The sequence below is a fragment of the Coffea arabica genome, chromosome 10c (genome assembly GCF_036785885.1).
Source record: "Coffea arabica cultivar ET-39 chromosome 10c, Coffea Arabica ET-39 HiFi, whole genome shotgun sequence".
Taxonomy (NCBI): Eukaryota; Viridiplantae; Streptophyta; class Magnoliopsida; order Gentianales; family Rubiaceae; genus Coffea; species Coffea arabica.
Window position 1 is genome coordinate 2,270,326 of NC_092329.1, and position 17,465 is coordinate 2,287,790.

Sequence of the window (17,465 nt, forward strand, 5' to 3'; positions counted from 1 at the left end):
GCTTACTGCTCATGCATGAGCAGGGGCGGAGGGAAATGGGGGCAACCGCCCCCCTCCAATTGTTAAAAAAAAAATTTCTAAGTAAAAAAATTTTTATTATTATGTTTTGCCCCCCCCCAAATTAATCAAAAAATTCACTTTGCCCCCCCAAGAGCCCAAATAATAATATTTGAAAGTCCAAATAACAGAGAATTATTTTCTTAACGTATGAAGTGCAAAGAAAAGATAGCCAGTTAGTTAACTTGGCAATTGACTGCTACAATTCTTCTTCCTAAGTAGAAACGTCAAAGTAGAAAATAGAAACGTCAAAGGCTTGAGCCTTGAAGAACTTTCTCCTGTGAAAGCTTGAAGAAACTTTCTCCTGTGAAGACCTTCCCCCGCTGGCTAAGGATTGTACCATTGCATTTTGCATGGTCTAGCCGTCTAGGTAATTTTTCTTTTAGCATTTGTTGAACCTGTCTTTTTTTTTTTTTCAGGAAGTAAAGGGGTTGTTTCATATTATTGTATCATCAGAGCAGGTTAATGAATTAGACATTGGCTGCTTAAATTGACATTTAAATTGCAATGCCAGATAAACTAACACTGATCATCAATGCCATTTCAGACTATTGTAACTATTACCATTTACCAGGTTAGTTTGACATTACATTTATTTAGTGAAATGTGGGTGTAAAAAGTTCGCCCGCTAGTTGTTTGATGAATTGCTCGAGAGGGACTTGTATTATTTTTCGTACTTGTAGCATTGAGTTTTATTGGGCAAATAACTTGTCGCATTGAGTTTTAGTTTTCTTTTACTGATTTTATTTTATCATTGCTTTATTTATCATGGTTTTCTAGACAGCAGACAGTAAGACCTCCTGAATATTTGTTCCTCTAGAATTGTCTATCTTTGTTTCTCGTCATTGTGCTGAGAATTTGCTATGCAATTTAAGGAGTTTAAATTGTACATATTTATTATGGTCGGTTTCCATTTATACTTTAAAGTAATGCTTGTTTAGACTATAGAAACTTTTACTGGCATGGATAGTTATTGATTATTTTTCGGATTACAGTAGTTGATGAGTTCAAGTAGGTGTTAGTTGTTCAAGTTCAGCCGATTTAATAACAAGCTATGAAAACTTCCTTGAGATATGTTTGAAATGAGAACTTGTTCTGCTCTAATGGAGATCTTTTATCATTTGTTTGCATTTTATTATTGAATAATACTTTGTGCATGTCACTTATGTCTACTTAGGTTGCAAATGTTCTTGCTGCTTTTATTCCATCTCTATAGGCCATAACATAGCGTGCTTTTATGTCTTCCTGTTTCAACAGCTACAACAGAGCGTGCATTTTCTGCTATGAAAATCATCAAGACTTGTTTGCGTTATAGGATGGAGGAAGACTTTCTTGCCAACTCTATGATAATGTATATTGAGAAAGAAATTGCTAGAACTTTTGATGTAAATTCAATCATTGATGACTTTGATAAAATTAAAAGTCGTCGTGCACAATTTCATATGTCCCACACAGTCAAATAGATTTGTAAATATGATGATATTTTTGTATATATGAAGCGTATAAGTAATTTTCATTCTATATAAGATTGTTTCTAATCTTGTGGTATATATGTTCACATTATTTTTTTTTTGTAAATATATTTTACTTTCATTGCTATAGACTTGCCCCCCCCCCAAAATTAATTCCTAGCTCCGCCACTGTGCAAGAGATTCGTTGCAAAGTCCTCTGAGATATTTTGTGGAGGAATTGGACGTGTAAAATAGCGCCACATCCATAGGGAGAGTAATAAACGTGCTGATGAGCTCGCCAAATTTGCCACGCCATCTTACAAATTCATGGCAAAATTTGGTTCACTAAAATTATAAGATCGGATCTATCTATCCAAGTTTTTATTATACGTTGCGAGGACTTGGATATATATATATTTTTTTGGGCATTGGCGATGCCATAAAATTACTATAGTACCATACCACATAAGAGATAGACAAACAAGTTTTTTATTGGGAGTGGAAATTTCAACGAGCGTTGCCTGTATGAGTGGTTATGAAGCTAATGATTCCTCAATTGATTGTGAAGACTAATTAAAGATGTTAACTAATAAGGGAGGACCAAAAATTATACTAACTAGATAGTTAAGTCCAGTCCAACTTTTGCTGGGAAGGATTTGTATTAAGTTACATGGACAAACATAATAAAATAAGTCGCTATGGTGTAGTTTGTGAATCACTGCAAGCAAGCGTTAATGAAGATTAAGTTTTGGATTGCTATTTTTTGAAGTTTTTATAGAAAAATATATTATAACAATTTGATATATGTAAGATAAAACAGTAATTGAAAAATGTGTTCACGAATAATGTAAAAAAAATGGCAATCCAAACAAAGTCAGTCTATCAACTAATGTCAATTGTTAGTGAGTAGTGACTACATTAGAGACTCCATACATCTAATACAGCAGCTAGTTTTCAATTCCAACAACTAATTAATCATTTAGCATTTGTCTTTCCCAAAGTGTTTATTAAAATTTCAATCGCTTATTATAGTACTTAATTACCACCAAAATCCGATGATCTTTATTAATGTCTCAAGTCCGAGTTCACGGACTCACTCGCTCAAACAACAAATCTATGGGTTCCAAACTTTTTTAGAGTGAAATTAAAATTGAAACAAGAGGAAAATGGCTGGTGGGAGCGCGAATACATCAGACCATAGTTATTAAACCCAATTCGACGGTTCAATCGGTCAATTTGGTGAACCGTCCATGAAACCGGACCGATTTGTAATTGGATTGTTTGTGCAAGTGAATCGTTGACTTTTCAACGGACTGGCGATTCAACCGGCCAACTCGGTTGAACCGGGCGATTTTCTAAGGAATCCAGTTTTTGGTTAAAAATGTTTAGAAAATGTTGCAATGCTGATTCAAACCTCAAAACTCAAATATAAAGGCTAAGCGCACTCACCACTAGCCTAGCAGCTCATCTGGTGCTTATTTGCCCTTTCTATATTTTATATTAGAGTTTTATTCTTATTTTGTTTGGAATCTTTTAATAAAATTTTATTATTCCCTAAATTCTATAAATTGTGAAATGGATTTAAAAAATAACATATTACACAATTCATTTTAAAGACAAATATTATTCTTAATAACCTTCTGCACTTAAAATTCGTAAATAAATTAGATAATTACACTTCGATAAAATTTTATACTTGAAGTTTGGTGGATTACTAATTAAATTTAGATTTTGTTAATTCTTATAAGAATTAATGATTCTATATAAATTGGACTAACTGAGTATTTACTATAACATAGTTTATTATAGTTTCAACCATATAAAAAATTATAAAACATAATATTTAAATATATGTAGTGAGTGACCCACCGGTTGGACTACTCACCCACCGATTAAACCAGTAATCCGTTAATCCACCTCTTTCACCGGATTCCTCTCCGGGCCGGGTTTAATAACTATGCATCAGACAGTCAATGGCCTGATGATCAATCAACCGGTATGGACGGTTGAGATTAACACACACTGTTGTATAGGCTACCAATGTGGTGCGCGACGCAGTAGATTCACTCGGGTCGTCCAAAAAGAAACCTGTAGAATGTATCTACCCAAAAGAGGCATGTAAAGATATGATCAGATGCTTTTACTGCTCTTCAGCAATTCAAAATCATGTCAACCTTCAATCTCTCCTCCCGAAGTCGAAGATACTCCGACTCCCAATTATATCATCAGCAGAGGCCTGGCGACAACACTTGTGTTGTATGTCAATGTCAGCCTTTCCAAAGTAAAGTACGCTTTGAATTACTAACTTGCATCAATTGACGCCAACCAGCAAAGGGAAAGAAATAACCTCCCTTGAAGTTTCTAATAATTTTATTGGCCTCTCATAAATTTTATAAAATTATATTTACCTTCCTTGATAGAATTGTAAGTTCAATTGCTTACATCACATGAGCAGAAATTACTCATATATTGTAAGACATTATGCGTTATTAGATACTAATGTCTAGCGACTGAGTAATTAGAATATTAACTGTTAGTAACTAATTAATCAAAAAAATTGTTGAAAATTTCTTTAATGATGAACAGCAACTTGCAATTACAAATACCGATTGAAATGTCAAATGGCTCCAGTCTGCGATAATGATCATAAATTAGTTATACACAACATGAGAAGGAGGGCTTTGATAGAAAAAAGAAAACGTAGGATAAAAGAAGATTGTTTATGAGGAATTTTTCTTTGCAACTCTTAAAGCTATAATACTTATAAAGTAATTTCGTGGAAGTGAAGCAGAAGAATGGAGAAAAAAATAATATTTTAAATATGAACTTTTTGAATAGTGAAATGTGTGTTAATTATTTTCAACTTTTAATTGTTTTCATTCTTTTACTAATACAACTTATACATATGCAAAAAAGATATTTATGGAATAAAAACTTCATTTCTTTCCTTAAAGCACATATATTTTTTCTAACTTGGATTGAAATTTGTTACTAAAATCTTAACCTCAGACGAGGTTAGTCTTATTCTGCAAATTTTAAGGGAGGCTAGTGGAATTATAAGCAATCTTAGGGAAAGTTTCTGAAATTATCCCAAAAAAACGGAAGGAATTTATGGCCGGACGATAGTACGATAGCAGTAAGGAAAGAATTACTACTACATTAGCCGGTGAAAATTAATGAGCATGAGGAAGTTTGTCAGTGCCTTGGCTATTGAGATTTTACAAGGGCTGGGGGGCCTTAATTAATTGAGAGTTGAGACATGACGAGTTGACGACGCCGTTGGTCAGACTAAAGCCAAAAACCTTGTGTAACCGTTGCATCGCACGTGTCCATTTCTGTTCTCCTTTAACCCCTGCTTTAGTCGCTTCAGTCAGAAGAACTGTGCACACTTAATACTTAACCACCAGCTTTTCTAGGAATTATCCCCTTTTTTTCACTGCCATTATGACGTTGGCATTGCTTACTTTTGAGCTTCGACGACATTAAGCGCCCAGTACTCTCGCCCACCCCGGACCATCTAGCTTTCTTGATTGTCCGGTGGAGCGATAACAAAATGCGTGCAAATCCTGTAATCCCTGCAGCTGAGAATGGAGTAGAACTGGAGTCTAAGCGTTATCCATCGCCGCTGGCCAGCCATGAGGAAGTTGTCAAGAACGCTTCTGTTTTCTGGAACACGCTTCGGATTTTTCATAAGACTATGGGCAGAAAACACATGTAAGCCCTTCTTAATCCTCTCCTTTCTAAAGTTTCCCCAGAAAAACACGACGGCCATAGTAAAATCTTCGTCCCTGCTCCTTATGATCGAGTAGTATTTTCTATTGTTCTGTTTACCGTGGCTGCGTGTGTCGGGGAGGGGGGGGGGAGAGAAAGAGAGAATGTGTGTTTGAGAGAGAATGGTGCATATACACGAGACGGTTGTTTGAATGTGGTGTGCATTTGTTCCTATATACGTGCAGGATTCCTGTGATCGGAGGAAAGGAGTTGAACTTGCATGTTCTGTACGCGGAAGTTACAAAGAGGGGAGGCTTTGACAAGGTGGTCGAGTACAAGTAGAGTGTATATGTGTGTGTGTGTGTGTATATATATACGTGGAGTAACTTTTTGTTTTAGTAGATTATAAGTGAATAAATGTTTGCTTTAACTTGTAGTAATTATTTTGTTGGTTAAAATAATACATAAACTGCTGCTTGAGTAGGTTGTATCACAGAAGAAGTGGAGGGAAGTTTCTTGTGTGTTCGAGTTTGCTCCAACCACGACCAGCGCTTCTTATGCGCTGAGGAAGCATTACTGTAGTCTGCTCTTCCATTACGAACAGGTTTACTTCTCCAGGCTCAAGGCTCCCATGCTTGATTCACCAGGTGAACAAATTTTTATTATTCTTTAGACCTTTTAGACTTTTTATTTTATATATATATATATATCTTTTATCCATGGGTTTCCTTCTTTTCTTTGGATCTCCTCTCTGGCACTTTAATTTATAGTAATTCTTTGTGATTTTTGGAGTTCCCTTTGAGCTCTCATTTTCATGGGGGGGACCCAAACGGCCAAAGCTATGGTATATTCCTAGGAAAGAAAGAAATATGGCCAATTCTAACTTGAGAGAGTTGATTCATTCCAACCGCAGGCCATGACTCATTAATGGGCAGGCGATAAGTCGATAAATATACAAATTAGAACCACACATTGCTTAATTTCTCTGCCACAAATGTAATGATCAATTCCTTTTACCTGCGATAATGGTGATAGAGTGTATATGTCTAAATCTTGTGGTCTAACTCATTGCTGTTGGAACTTGGAAGACGGGTGACCCCTTATCTCATTCAACTTCCTTTGATTCCCTTAGATTAGATTAACTGGGAAAAAAAAACTATTATGGGTTGGGAGTTTTTACGTCTCACCTTGGTGTAATTTGTTACGATACGAAGATCCAAACTTTGGAATTTGTTTTCATGGATTGCCTCCTACATCCATTATTGCACGCTCAGCATAGGATTTAGCATTAGTGATCAGGCGTACATCTAGAGTCGTTCTGGACATAAACTATATATGTTTTTGGGATTTTATACCCTATATAGCCGATTCAAAACCTGATTCGTTAGAAATTGTTGACATATATCAAGTAGCATGGTATCGTTTGTTGTATAAAAAATTTTATTTTATTGTATGATATGTTTAGCTTACTGAAATCTCATGTCTTACATTGTATATATAAACTACATTCAAGGATTTTATTGAGGGTTACAGATAATAATTTATTTTGTTAATTAGAAAAAAAAAATAGTACTACTTGAAAAAAAAAAGAAGCACAGTGCTAGTTTAAATATGTCGAATTTTGACCTTACACCGTTGTGATTTCTGATGATAGTAGTTCAAATGTATACGAGATACAGGGGGTTAGCTTGTGGATGGTAAAGAAGGGAGCGCTTTGTGACATTTTTCTTATTAAGCATTATTGACCATCTTCAAAATCTAGATCTAAACATGGAGTCCATATTACCTTCTACAAAATCTACTGGTTGTCCCTCATTTCCTCTCTGTTTTTCTCGTTTTAGCGTTGTGTACCTCATTTTTTTTTATTTTTTCACATTAGGGTTCTAGGCACATTTTACCAATTAATCTACATCTCTACTTTCACGTTTAGCAAAAGATAAAACAAAGTTTGAGTAGGCAATATCCTAGTTGGTCTTTCAAGTGCCCATGCTACCATTGTTTTTAAGAGTTTTGCAGAGACTTTAGAAATCAATGGCCATCAAAGATCACGATAGGCTTTATCTTCTAGCAAGTAGACAATGAAATTCCATTCTTCTGTGTTGGTCACAACATTGGTTGCAATTGTATGCACATCTGATCTACTACTCTTTTCATTGACAAATTAGGTGCCATTTTCATTCGAAGTCAAACCTGAAATTAACGTCTCTGTTTTTTTGCCATTTAATTGTTTAGGTCCTTTGTCCTTCCAAGCTATTGGAACAATCGATGGGAAATTTGATTGCGGTTATTTGGTGTCTGTGAAACTGGGTACTGAGGTTCTTAATGGGGTACTTTACCATCCAGACAATGGAGGCCCTTCTTCCTCGTCGACTGTAAAAACCTGCACCGCCATTGTACCATACGCCTCACAGCCTCATCATTCAGGTCGGAGGAAGAGGAAAAGGAGAGGAGACCCTGGCCGCCCTAAACCCAACAGGAGCGGATACAACTTCTTTTTTGCAGAGAAACATGCCATGCTTAAATCTCTACATCCGAACAGGGAGAGGGAGTTCACAAAAATGATTGGCCAGTCCTGGAACAATCTTACCTCCGAAGAACGGACGGTGAGTTACTGGACCTAGCAAATTAATCCTGTTAAAGGCACCTATGTTGTCTAGAAATTTTAGGCATTTGTTTACGGCTATTCCTTGCTCCCGGTCGGTTATAGATTACAAAGAGCGTCCTTTGTATGCTCATATGATTCCTGGAATTATTTTCGGTAGCATAAATAGCACGACTTACACATGCCAATTTTTCATGTTATCAAAAACAAGTGTACAACTAATCAATGAATCTTCTGATGGCGCCTCAAAATCATATATGATTAATGATGTTGCTGGTTATTTGTGCATTACAGGTTTACCAAAACTACGGCTTGCAGGACAAAGAAAGATACAAGCGCGAGATGAAGGAATACAAAGAAAGAATTAATATCACGAGTTCTCACTAAACTCATCATGCAACAACGAGAGATGGAGGCTCTCTGGGGCAGAGTACTAATTAGAATTCTATAAAGCAAGAATGTACAGTATACGGCAAACACCATTCCTACCTTGAACCCCGCCTGCTTATTGAGAGCAGTAGGAATAGGGAAGAACCTCAGTTGATTTTGCTAGTTTTTTGTACGAAGGGTCCTGGTTTGTTCCGGATAAGTCCTTTAGTCCTTTGCCCAAATCTTCTCTTTAACTTTTCAGACTCATCTGTGTAGAAGGTAGAACGAAGGTAGAACGAGGCGATTTTCACAACCCTCGGTTCCAGGGAGGACCCTTTATTCTTTTGTTTGGAACTTAAAAAAAGTGTATCAAGTTCATTTTGCAAAGACCTTCTCCACTTAAAATTTGAGCACTGGGCCAAGTAAAAGTTTAGGACTACCAATGGAGTGGTTGGTGCCGCCCAAGTAACAGAGAGCATTTAAGAACCATTTTACGGACATCAGAAGTGTCAAAAAAACATATGAAAGCAGCATAGAGATTTTTTAGTCTTGTGCATATTTTAGACAAACATCTGATTTTTAGTTGTTACAGATCTCAAACCTTTGCAACTTGTACACATATTATGTCTACTTATAAAAGAACATGGGAAGGAATAAGAGTTAAAAGTGAGAAATGCCAAGTCCTTTTTAAAAGAAAGCCTTTGACAACGTCTAAACAGTGAAGAAACCAGGACATTTCAAAAGAATGAAAGAGAAGTTAACCAAGTTTGGTGGTGGAATAGTGATTATTTTGATGAAGAAGCATATATAACAGCAGGGGAGACGGCAAACTGTTTCGTTAGACAGTTCTTGCTCTAAGAAAATACTATCACCAAGCAAGTACATTCTCAGCTGATGAAATGTTGCAACGGCCAAGTGTATGTCAAACTTTCCAATCAGTCACATTTTTAACCACCAAAGGGACTGACTGACTACAAAATTTGCAGCAACTAGCAAATTTAAGCACCAACATTATTAACTCTGGAGGCTTTATACTTCTCAAGTGAAGATTATAACCTCAGATTGGGGAATCTTCTTACAACATTTGAAGCAAAAACCAACTATAAAGAACCAGATTCATAAGGAAGAGATGGCTACTGGTTATGTGCTTTTCTTAAGACTATGCATGAACCGATGCTTTCTCCTCCTGGAATGCGTCTTAGAAGCTTTCGACATAATGTAGGAAATAAATCGCACCTGCATGGTGTTTTGAGAACTCTTTTATTTCACAATGTAGCGGTGGAGATCAAAAACCTTCCTAGGGACAGCATACCAAGAACCCGAACAAAGTTTTCCCTTAACTTGAAACACACATAGGAGAATACAGTAACTCATTGCTAATCACAAAAATGGGGCTTATCTCCCAGATTTCAATATAGAAAATCAGTTTTGAGTTTCCTCCTCAAATTTTCAATTCACATATTTTGCAGGTTTCTAGACCAAGAAATGTCACTTGAGGATATCAAGAACATGGAAATGGACAAATCTCAATTAGGATTTCAGGATGTCGCAAGAGAATGCCATCAAACTATCATATACGGTGAAATGGAGAGTCTAGTACCTGAGAGTTGTTCCCGATGCCATAGCTTTGGAGTAAAGCATTGTCATCCAGCAGCTTGTCATTGTGATATGAAAGACAAAAATTTTCCCATACATGCTTCCTAAAATTGTCAAAATCACAAAAATATCAAGCTAGACACTGGACTCCCAAATACTTTAGTCACAATCACACACCGTACAACTTATATTCCGCAAAAACAATGATCCGCCCGAGAAAAGCAAGAGCATACCAAGATATGTGACGATGGCCCATCCTAGACTGTTCTATCTCATTGGTTTTTTTCTGAATAGCCAACTTCAAGTCCTTCACTGTTGCAGAGTTCATTAACGGCACATCTTCATAGCAGGAAAACGACGTTCCAAGAAAAAGAAAAGAGAAAAAAATGTAATTCAATTACTGTCATCTGAGAAATTATGCAGTCAAGGCATTCGCTAAAATGTCTAAATGGAAGATAACACCAAATTACCGAAGCTAGTCCCGTCCAATTTAAGGACGGAAATGCGCATGGCACTGCCGAGTTCCAAGCTGATGAGAGTGTCGACATCGGACAGCGTTGGCTTCTTGGGCACATCGGCCAGCACGGGATCGTCGAGAAGGGCTGCTAGTGTGGAGTGCAGCCTGGCTTTCTTGACGTTGCTGCTGGTGTACTCTGGTGGTCCAACGTTGGGGTCCGTCGCTAGTCCTGCATCATCCGTCTTTGCTGATGCTTCCATGGCTGGCCAAAGGGTCTCCAACCAATCTTGTCGAAAATGAATTATGAGTAAACTCTCGTAGACTAAAGAAAAGGTTTAGTATACCTTACGTTAGGCGCTATTTGTTTGTGCCATTTCCTCCTATCCAAAATCCAAATGGGCTTTTTTTTTTTTCTTTATTTTAAATTTCGAACATGATGGGCTGTTGGATCTTAAGATCTTTGGATATAAGAGTTACTACCATATGCTAAGTTATCATCTGATTTGCATCCTTAGTTGCAAAGTATAGTGTCGATTCTGTGAATTAAAACCGATTGAGAGGCACGAAATTCACAGTCGTGCTTGAGCACATAAAGTCAACTTCTTGTGAATATGCTGCCAAGTTAAAATTGTTTCACAAGTTTCAACGTTTTGATGGCTACCAATTTCCATCGTACGTCCTCCATGCAAAATTTTGTTTATGCACGATGAATAATCGGTCCAAACGTTACTGCTATGCAGTTTATTTCAGATATGTTGCCCGATAAAAGCATTTTTGATTGCTGCGTCTTATTTCTTGCAAAAAATTTGCATTGGGCACACTTCAATGTCTAGTTTTGATCTGAGAACATAGCTTATTCCGCTCAATTAAAATGTGTAAGACAACAAAGATCTGAGAGTTGGCTGACAGGGCCTTGATCCATTTCCAAGTCAGTTGCCCGTGAAAGGGAGCTAGTACCATATAGTTTGCTTTTTCCACGACATCTATAGGGCCCAGGAAGCAAGAGCAAGTTTTTGTTCATGGTCGCTCTGAGCCAGAACAGGTGGTCCAGTTCGAAGGGAACTTGTTAGAGGTTACCGCAGGCATGTTTCTGACATTCATGTCAAGAGGCAACGGGCGATATTGAATGTCCAGTTCCCTGAAAATCTTGATCATTTCATCAACCAACAATGCTCTCCTCAACCATCTCTGCCTCATGTCCTGATGGTTCATTCTGTGTTTTGGCCAGACTACCATTACCAGTCTGTTCATGTCTTCGACATCCTTAATTAGTATCGTTGGATCCGGATACCAATGCTTTGCGTTACTTTCAACGTAGCTGCAAATATTTCAGGACAGCAGTTAAGAAAGATCCCAGTGCAGATCATGCATATTTCTCAAACAGTTTTACTACCTTCTTATATTCTGCTGCAAAGTGAGAATTTTGTCCCATGGAGTAGAGATGTGGATGGAGAATTCAATTTGATCTCCCATGTGAGGACTACGATTATAGTTGCCAATGGGTCTTGTAGCAAGAATGCTATTGGGATATATGATCTTTTGTCCATCGTATCTCTCAAATTCTGTAGTTAGTATATTCATCTCCACAACTACCATCTGAAACAATGTCGAGAGACGTTTAGAAGTGCGGCATATCGACACATATAGCAGGGATAAAATTTCTGAGCACTTACCTGCACCTCCTCTATTTCACAGCGATCACCCACGTCGTAGGGGTGCATGATGAATAGGAATATGATAGCTTCAAATACTGTTTTCAAGGTGTTCTGAAAGATGAAGCCCACCAAAAGCAGCTGGGAACTGATGATGACAATAAAATGAGCTACTGCAAGCTCAAAAATGAGGAGCCATATAATGACTATGATGATGATTACTACGGCATCCATCAGATGGTGCAGCTCATCGACTGCCGTTTTTGTGTCACTAAGAGACAATTGAAGATATATTCTTTCTTTATATGCATCAACCTACGAAGAACAAAAGAGGCAAAATGGTCTGGTGGCAAGAAGCAAAATGGAGAAAACAAATGATATATATGATCCTCAAGAACTTGACGACATCTTAAAAGAAACATTTACCATCCAACGGGTGAATGAATGCTCGTTGATACCCTCCGTTCCTGCTGTTCCCTCAAACAGATGCATGGCCAGCGATGCTTTATCTGCTTTCATAAATTGCTTCAGATCCTCTAGAACAATGACTCTAGTAAAGATAAGGCAGATTGATCAGTAGATGTGCTCTGATAACATGAAGGAAGGTTGGTATAGCAACTAATGAAAAAAAAAAAAATTTTGTATAGAAGCGGGAGTAAATAATTGGAAGCAACTTAGTTACTTACTCCGAGTTCTTGGCAACATTTTTAAAAATCTTCTTAGCTACTTTTTCTGCTTTGCAGCTCAATGATTTCTCATCCTCATCATCACTCGAATCAGGTAGACCCTCGTCCAGGGTGGAGAGTCCATGTAGCAAGCCACTGTGGACCATACTCAGCCACCTCTTCAGCAGTAGACCTGGTGCTTTTCTCCGAACGAGCTTGCGCTGCCTACCCCTGGAGCTTACCTGACCTTTGCTTTTAGAGAACCCTCGCCTGAGAAATTGAGGAAGATCTTTTAGCTTTGTCTCACCTCCCACCTTTGCTGCATCCTCCTCGCTCTGCTCTCCTCCACCCGGGGGTGCAGACAACTTCTTTATCACGTATTGCTTGAACAAGTACACTTTAGCCCGTTCAAAGAAGGTCTTGTTATAAAAGGATGAAGCCAGGACCTTAACGAAGAACACTTTAACAAGCCAGACTAAGGAACCTACCACGAGACACAGCAGAGCCTTCGATACGCGTGTTAGGGCCTTGCTTCGCGTCTCCAATCCCATATTTTCAGCCACCAGGTAATGCCAAACAATCAAGATTAGCGTTAGCCAAATGCAATGCTGAACAGCCTTCTTCATGCCGTATACAAAATACAAAACCCGCATATTTTTTGAAACAAAAGCTTGCTCAGTGGTAAAGACGATGATCCTCACTCCCCAGCCTGTGACCAAATGACCGCTAATTATAACAGAAATGAGCATCTCCCACTTCCATAGTGGAAGATCCCAGAGCTTGATTTTCTTTAACTTGGTGAGTGAGAGCGTGCATACTAATATAATCATAACCAACACCAGACTCACTAATTGGAACAGAGTCAACAAACTCATCTTTTTTGGGCGGGTTCCAGCCAAAACATCTTCATCCAAAAACCAGTCCTCATCTTCTTGGCTGTTACCGCATCTAGGGGCATCTAGCCTTGACTTCAGACTTTTGGCAAACAACTTTGCCTTTCGTGGGACCGTGACACGAGAAAAACTACTTTCCATAGCTTCTTCGTTCTTCTTGCTCTCCAAGTCGCCCTTCTTTGAAGTGGGCAATAGTTGTACGTGCTCCCTTCCGGTGAGCTCAGCATCAGGAGAAGCGCTTCCAAGGGAAACCCTAGATTTCTCCTCCTTCTCTGAAGACCGTCGTGGCTGCGAACGGTCCTCAGAAGCAATATCATCCTCAACAGGGACAATAATTTGAGTTGGATCAGGTGGCTGCGCCATGAGATGGTTTTGAAAAATGCGAACTTTGTGAAGCAATCAAAACGAAATCCCTGCTTGTGCTTTATACTGATGGTAGCAGCATCCAAGGATCAAATCCATTGACTTTTTTGTATTTCAACATACTATGCCTTCCATTAGAAGACATTTCTGTCGGAATTATTTTCTGAAATGAATAGGTATTGGTCGAATTAACAAGAAAAGCATCTGGTTCAAACCCGAAAAGTAGCCAATGTCAAATCATCCCACATGAAAAACATTGCATTTACCACTAAAGAAAAGAGAAGGAAAAAAGAAATACATGATGAACGCTAGAACCATTATTCGATTTCTACGTTTCCATTATGATTAATTGACAGTTTTCCTTTTTAATACAATTTTTTTTTCTTTTGTCAGTAAAGCAATAAGTACGAAGAGAAGCATCTCTAGACTTAATCAAGTTGGATAGATTTTCTTGAGGATGAAGAAATTCAGAATACTGATAATGGTGATTTTAGCCGATAACTACGCCATTTTTGTGAGTTCTTATCAGAGCCAAAATAAGGAAACAACAGCAAACTTTTTACTAGCAGGTTGCAGAAACAGGGCGTACAATTAAACAGGGGAACACAAAACAGATCAGAGTCTTCAATGGCGCCAGCACAGAATTCACATTTTCTGCAAGTGCCTCTTTAAGGATAATTCCTTTGTGAGGATGACGAGCGTTCTTTGATGGCGTAAAATAAACAGATCCGTTAAATTTCGAAAGTGATACTAGTCTTGGTAAATGACTTAGAATTTAGTGCCGCTTTACTTTTGTGATGCTGTCTAATTACCCTCCATCAATTCAAGTAATATCACCTTCAATCATGGCTTCAGAATCTGATTCACCACTTTGAAACACATTTCGATACCATTTACAAGACGGAAAATCAACGCTAAAGCTTTCTAACAGGAAAGTAACAACAAGAACCGGGAAGATGTTCATCCCACTTTCAGCATTGAACAGAACAGAACCGATCTTGAGGGTCTGAGCTCAAAAGAAGTGGCTGACTACGAAGCAATACTTGAACAATATGCCTAGCTCGTATGATATTTTCCATGTTCAGTCGACATCATCGTAAAAAGATACTCCAGAAGATTGTTTCTCCAGCGTCATCCATCACGAGCAACTATAGGGGAATCTTTCGTCAACCATGATTGCCAGCTAGTTTCTTGTTCAGGACGACGATTCCAACCGTCGAATATCATAGAACCTGATTCGACATATTTCAATGGATTTATTAGGAAGCAATCACAAAAATGAGTAACATGGCTAAATTAGCACAGCCAAATCCATACGTTCGACGCCTTAACCTATGCTTAACCGGAAAAGATACAAAAGGAAAAAGGTTTTAACCACTAAACCAAAATGGCCAACAACGATCAGATGGATCGTAAGAAAAAGCTCAATATAGTAGAACCGAGGTGTCCTCTTTAAGCATTTTGCAATAATACCATGTCTTTGTTCTAGCGCCTGTTGGAAAAATACTAAATTACGTGGTATGTGGTTCATTTTAGGTGATGCAAGAAGCAGCAACTTTATCCACCTTGAATTAAAACAAGAAGTGTGCTAAAGCTACACGCCGTGCGCTTCAGATCTACCTTCAAGTTAAAATTTCAAATCATGTCTAAATTCCTCCTCAATTGACAAGCAAGGAGTTTTACTGTGAAAGCAGGCATGAAAAAGCTTAAAACAGCGGAGCCCATTCAAAAAGACAGCAAAATGAATCCAAAGCTTTCAAAACAAGAACTCAGAGTACCTTCTTGTAACAAGGCGTCAGAAAGATTACAATTTGTAGCTAGATCCAGCAACTACTGAAACAAGAGATTCAAAGCTTAAGAAGGGAACGCCATTTACCAATTGAAAAGAAGTTAAATATTATTGGATGTCAGAGTTGTACTCAAACTAATCAAGCAATCTAGTGAACGATAATACAGAGCAACATTAATCTATTCTAATTTTGATTGCATGACCTTTCATTTTTCTAAACACAATCTTTGGCGGATGAAATTTTGCTTGTCACATGCTTTGTGAAGAATCACCGCTAGCTACACCGTCCAACTCTCAAACTCAATATTAAGTGAAAAATGGGAAGCTAGCTAGTCAGCAAACAAAATTCAATAAACACAAGTCATATATAACCAAGGTTTACATATAAGTGCGAAATTCTAAGTAACCAAAAGCAGAGCTTAAATCAAGCAAAGGAACAACACAAAAAGATAGCAATTATGGATTATGGAGTGAAACCATCACGAACTCTACGCAGCGGGTGAGTCCTGCATCTCAACAACTTTCTTCCAAGAATCCCTGGTGGAAATCTCATCCCACCACCTTGCCACATTCTTCCTCGCATTAAAAAGCTCTCCTTTATCAGTCCCATTAACCAAGTATTGCGCGTTGGGCAGGTGAGAAAGATCAGCTAATGTGAACTCATCCCCAGCCAGGAACCTACTTTCTCCAAGCCTCTTCTCGTAGACATCAAGCACTTTGGACAGTTTCTCCACATTCAGGTTGATGACGTTCTCGTCTTGCTTGATCTTCATTCGGGGTGCAAAGACCAACTGAAACACCAGAAGTGAGCTTGGTGGACTAAAGCTTTGTCCTTCAGCCTCGATCCATTGATCGATTGATGCTTTGACTAGAGGGTTCGTTCCATAAAGGCCCTTGTATCCTTGGCTTGCATACTTATCACATACGTATCTACATATGGCTCTAGATTCTTCATTCATCAAACACATGAAAAGCAAGATAAGAAAAACTTGATGATTTTTATTTTTTATTTTTTTTGGGGGTGGGGGAAGAAAAGGTACTGAAGAATACATAGTGGGAGTGATGAAGGATTACCAAAAAGATTGATGCTTTCATCTTGAAAAGCTGGCACTTGGCCAAAGGGCTGTGTGTAAGCAAACAAAACTTACAAAGATAAGGAAGAGCAAAACCCGGGATGCAGGGAGACAAAATGACATGAAGATATACACATACATTTTGTGAATTCTGTGCTAGTTGTCCCTGAGAACTGTGGGTGGGAAAGGGAAACTGGCAAGCGGAATACATACATGAGATACTAGGAGCAAGTGCAAAGAAAGTAAGAAGGTGGCACCTGGATTTTGAGGTAGTCCGGACTCTTGTGCTCGCCTTTGGCCATGTTAACAGGAATGAGTTGAAAGGGGGCATCTTTCTCAAGGAGACAAGCAAGAACTCTGGAGACAGCAGTGGACAAAGGAGGGCCGTAAACTTTGACCGGGGTAGTGGCTGCCATTGGAGTAGCTCCGGCCATTGGAGTTTTTGCTTTATCTTTTCATTCTCCGAGGATGGTTAGCTGGCCGGGACCAGAATATATTCGGATCAGGTTGAGGTTGGTGTAATTTTCTAATATATTTAATGATAATTGGAATTTAGAACTCCTAACAAAACCCGAGGCACTTTAAACTTCATTTAATATCATTTTCATCATTCACTTTATCATATAGTCCAATACATAAAAAATTATATAATTAATATGATGATGAAAGTGTAATTAATAAAAATAAAAGCGCAAATAATATTTCTTTCAAATGAATTCATAAAAACACTAACTTGGCTGTATACGTTGATAAATATAAATTTACACTCATATTATATGTGAATTTA

The 17,465-nt window shown here is 38.1% G+C and overlaps 4 protein-coding genes across 6 annotated transcripts; 1 reads left to right on the forward strand and 3 right to left on the reverse strand.

Moving 5' to 3' along the window:
• The first annotated feature begins 4,860 nt into the window (after positions 1–4,860).
• LOC140015616 (high mobility group B protein 9-like) lies at positions 4,861–8,577 on the forward strand. Its single transcript, XM_072068323.1, has 5 exons — positions 4,861–5,222; positions 5,465–5,543; positions 5,704–5,866; positions 7,452–7,822; positions 8,116–8,577. The coding sequence occupies exons 1-5, from the start codon at positions 5,062–5,064 to the stop codon at positions 8,206–8,208; spliced, it is 867 nt and encodes a 288-aa protein (XP_071924424.1). The 5' UTR covers positions 4,861–5,061; the 3' UTR covers positions 8,209–8,577.
• A 434-nt stretch (positions 8,578–9,011) lies between these two features.
• On the reverse strand, positions 9,012–10,771 carry LOC113711865 (U11/U12 small nuclear ribonucleoprotein 25 kDa protein). 2 transcript variants are annotated; one of them, XM_072068325.1, is made up of 4 exons: positions 10,257–10,771; positions 10,020–10,098; positions 9,791–9,890; positions 9,012–9,426 (listed from the first exon to the last, which is right to left on the reverse strand). In XM_072068325.1, exons 1-4 carry the CDS (start codon positions 10,501–10,503, stop codon positions 9,331–9,333), a joined length of 522 nt encoding a protein of 173 aa, XP_071924426.1. In that variant the 5' UTR covers positions 10,504–10,771; the 3' UTR covers positions 9,012–9,330. The 2 variants fall into 2 exon arrangements, with proteins under 2 accessions (XP_071924426.1, XP_027090894.2); XM_027235093.2 differs by having other exon boundaries at positions 10,020–10,125; positions 10,257–10,757.
• A 227-nt stretch (positions 10,772–10,998) lies between these two features.
• On the reverse strand, positions 10,999–15,924 carry LOC140004327 (mechanosensitive ion channel protein 6-like). Of its 2 annotated transcripts, XM_072068317.1 has the most exons (8): positions 15,809–15,924; positions 15,595–15,649; positions 14,406–15,048; positions 12,582–13,979; positions 12,322–12,445; positions 11,917–12,210; positions 11,637–11,839; positions 10,999–11,561 (listed from the first exon to the last, which is right to left on the reverse strand). In XM_072068317.1, exons 4-8 carry the CDS (start codon positions 13,814–13,816, stop codon positions 11,261–11,263), a joined length of 2,157 nt encoding a protein of 718 aa, XP_071924418.1. In that variant the 5' UTR covers positions 13,817–13,979; positions 14,406–15,048; positions 15,595–15,649; positions 15,809–15,924; the 3' UTR covers positions 10,999–11,260. The 2 variants fall into 2 exon arrangements, with proteins under 2 accessions (XP_071924418.1, XP_071924417.1); XM_072068316.1 differs by lacking the exons at positions 14,406–15,048; positions 15,595–15,649; positions 15,809–15,924 and having other exon boundaries at positions 12,582–14,092.
• Positions 15,925–15,951: 27 nt separating this feature from the next.
• On the reverse strand, positions 15,952–17,204 carry LOC140015617 (glutathione S-transferase PARB-like). The gene is made up of 3 exons (XM_072068324.1): positions 16,936–17,204; positions 16,680–16,728; positions 15,952–16,554 (listed from the first exon to the last, which is right to left on the reverse strand). Exons 1-3 carry the CDS (start codon positions 17,110–17,112, stop codon positions 16,094–16,096), a joined length of 687 nt encoding a protein of 228 aa, XP_071924425.1. The 5' UTR covers positions 17,113–17,204; the 3' UTR covers positions 15,952–16,093.
• Between the last annotated feature and the right edge of the window lie 261 nt (positions 17,205–17,465).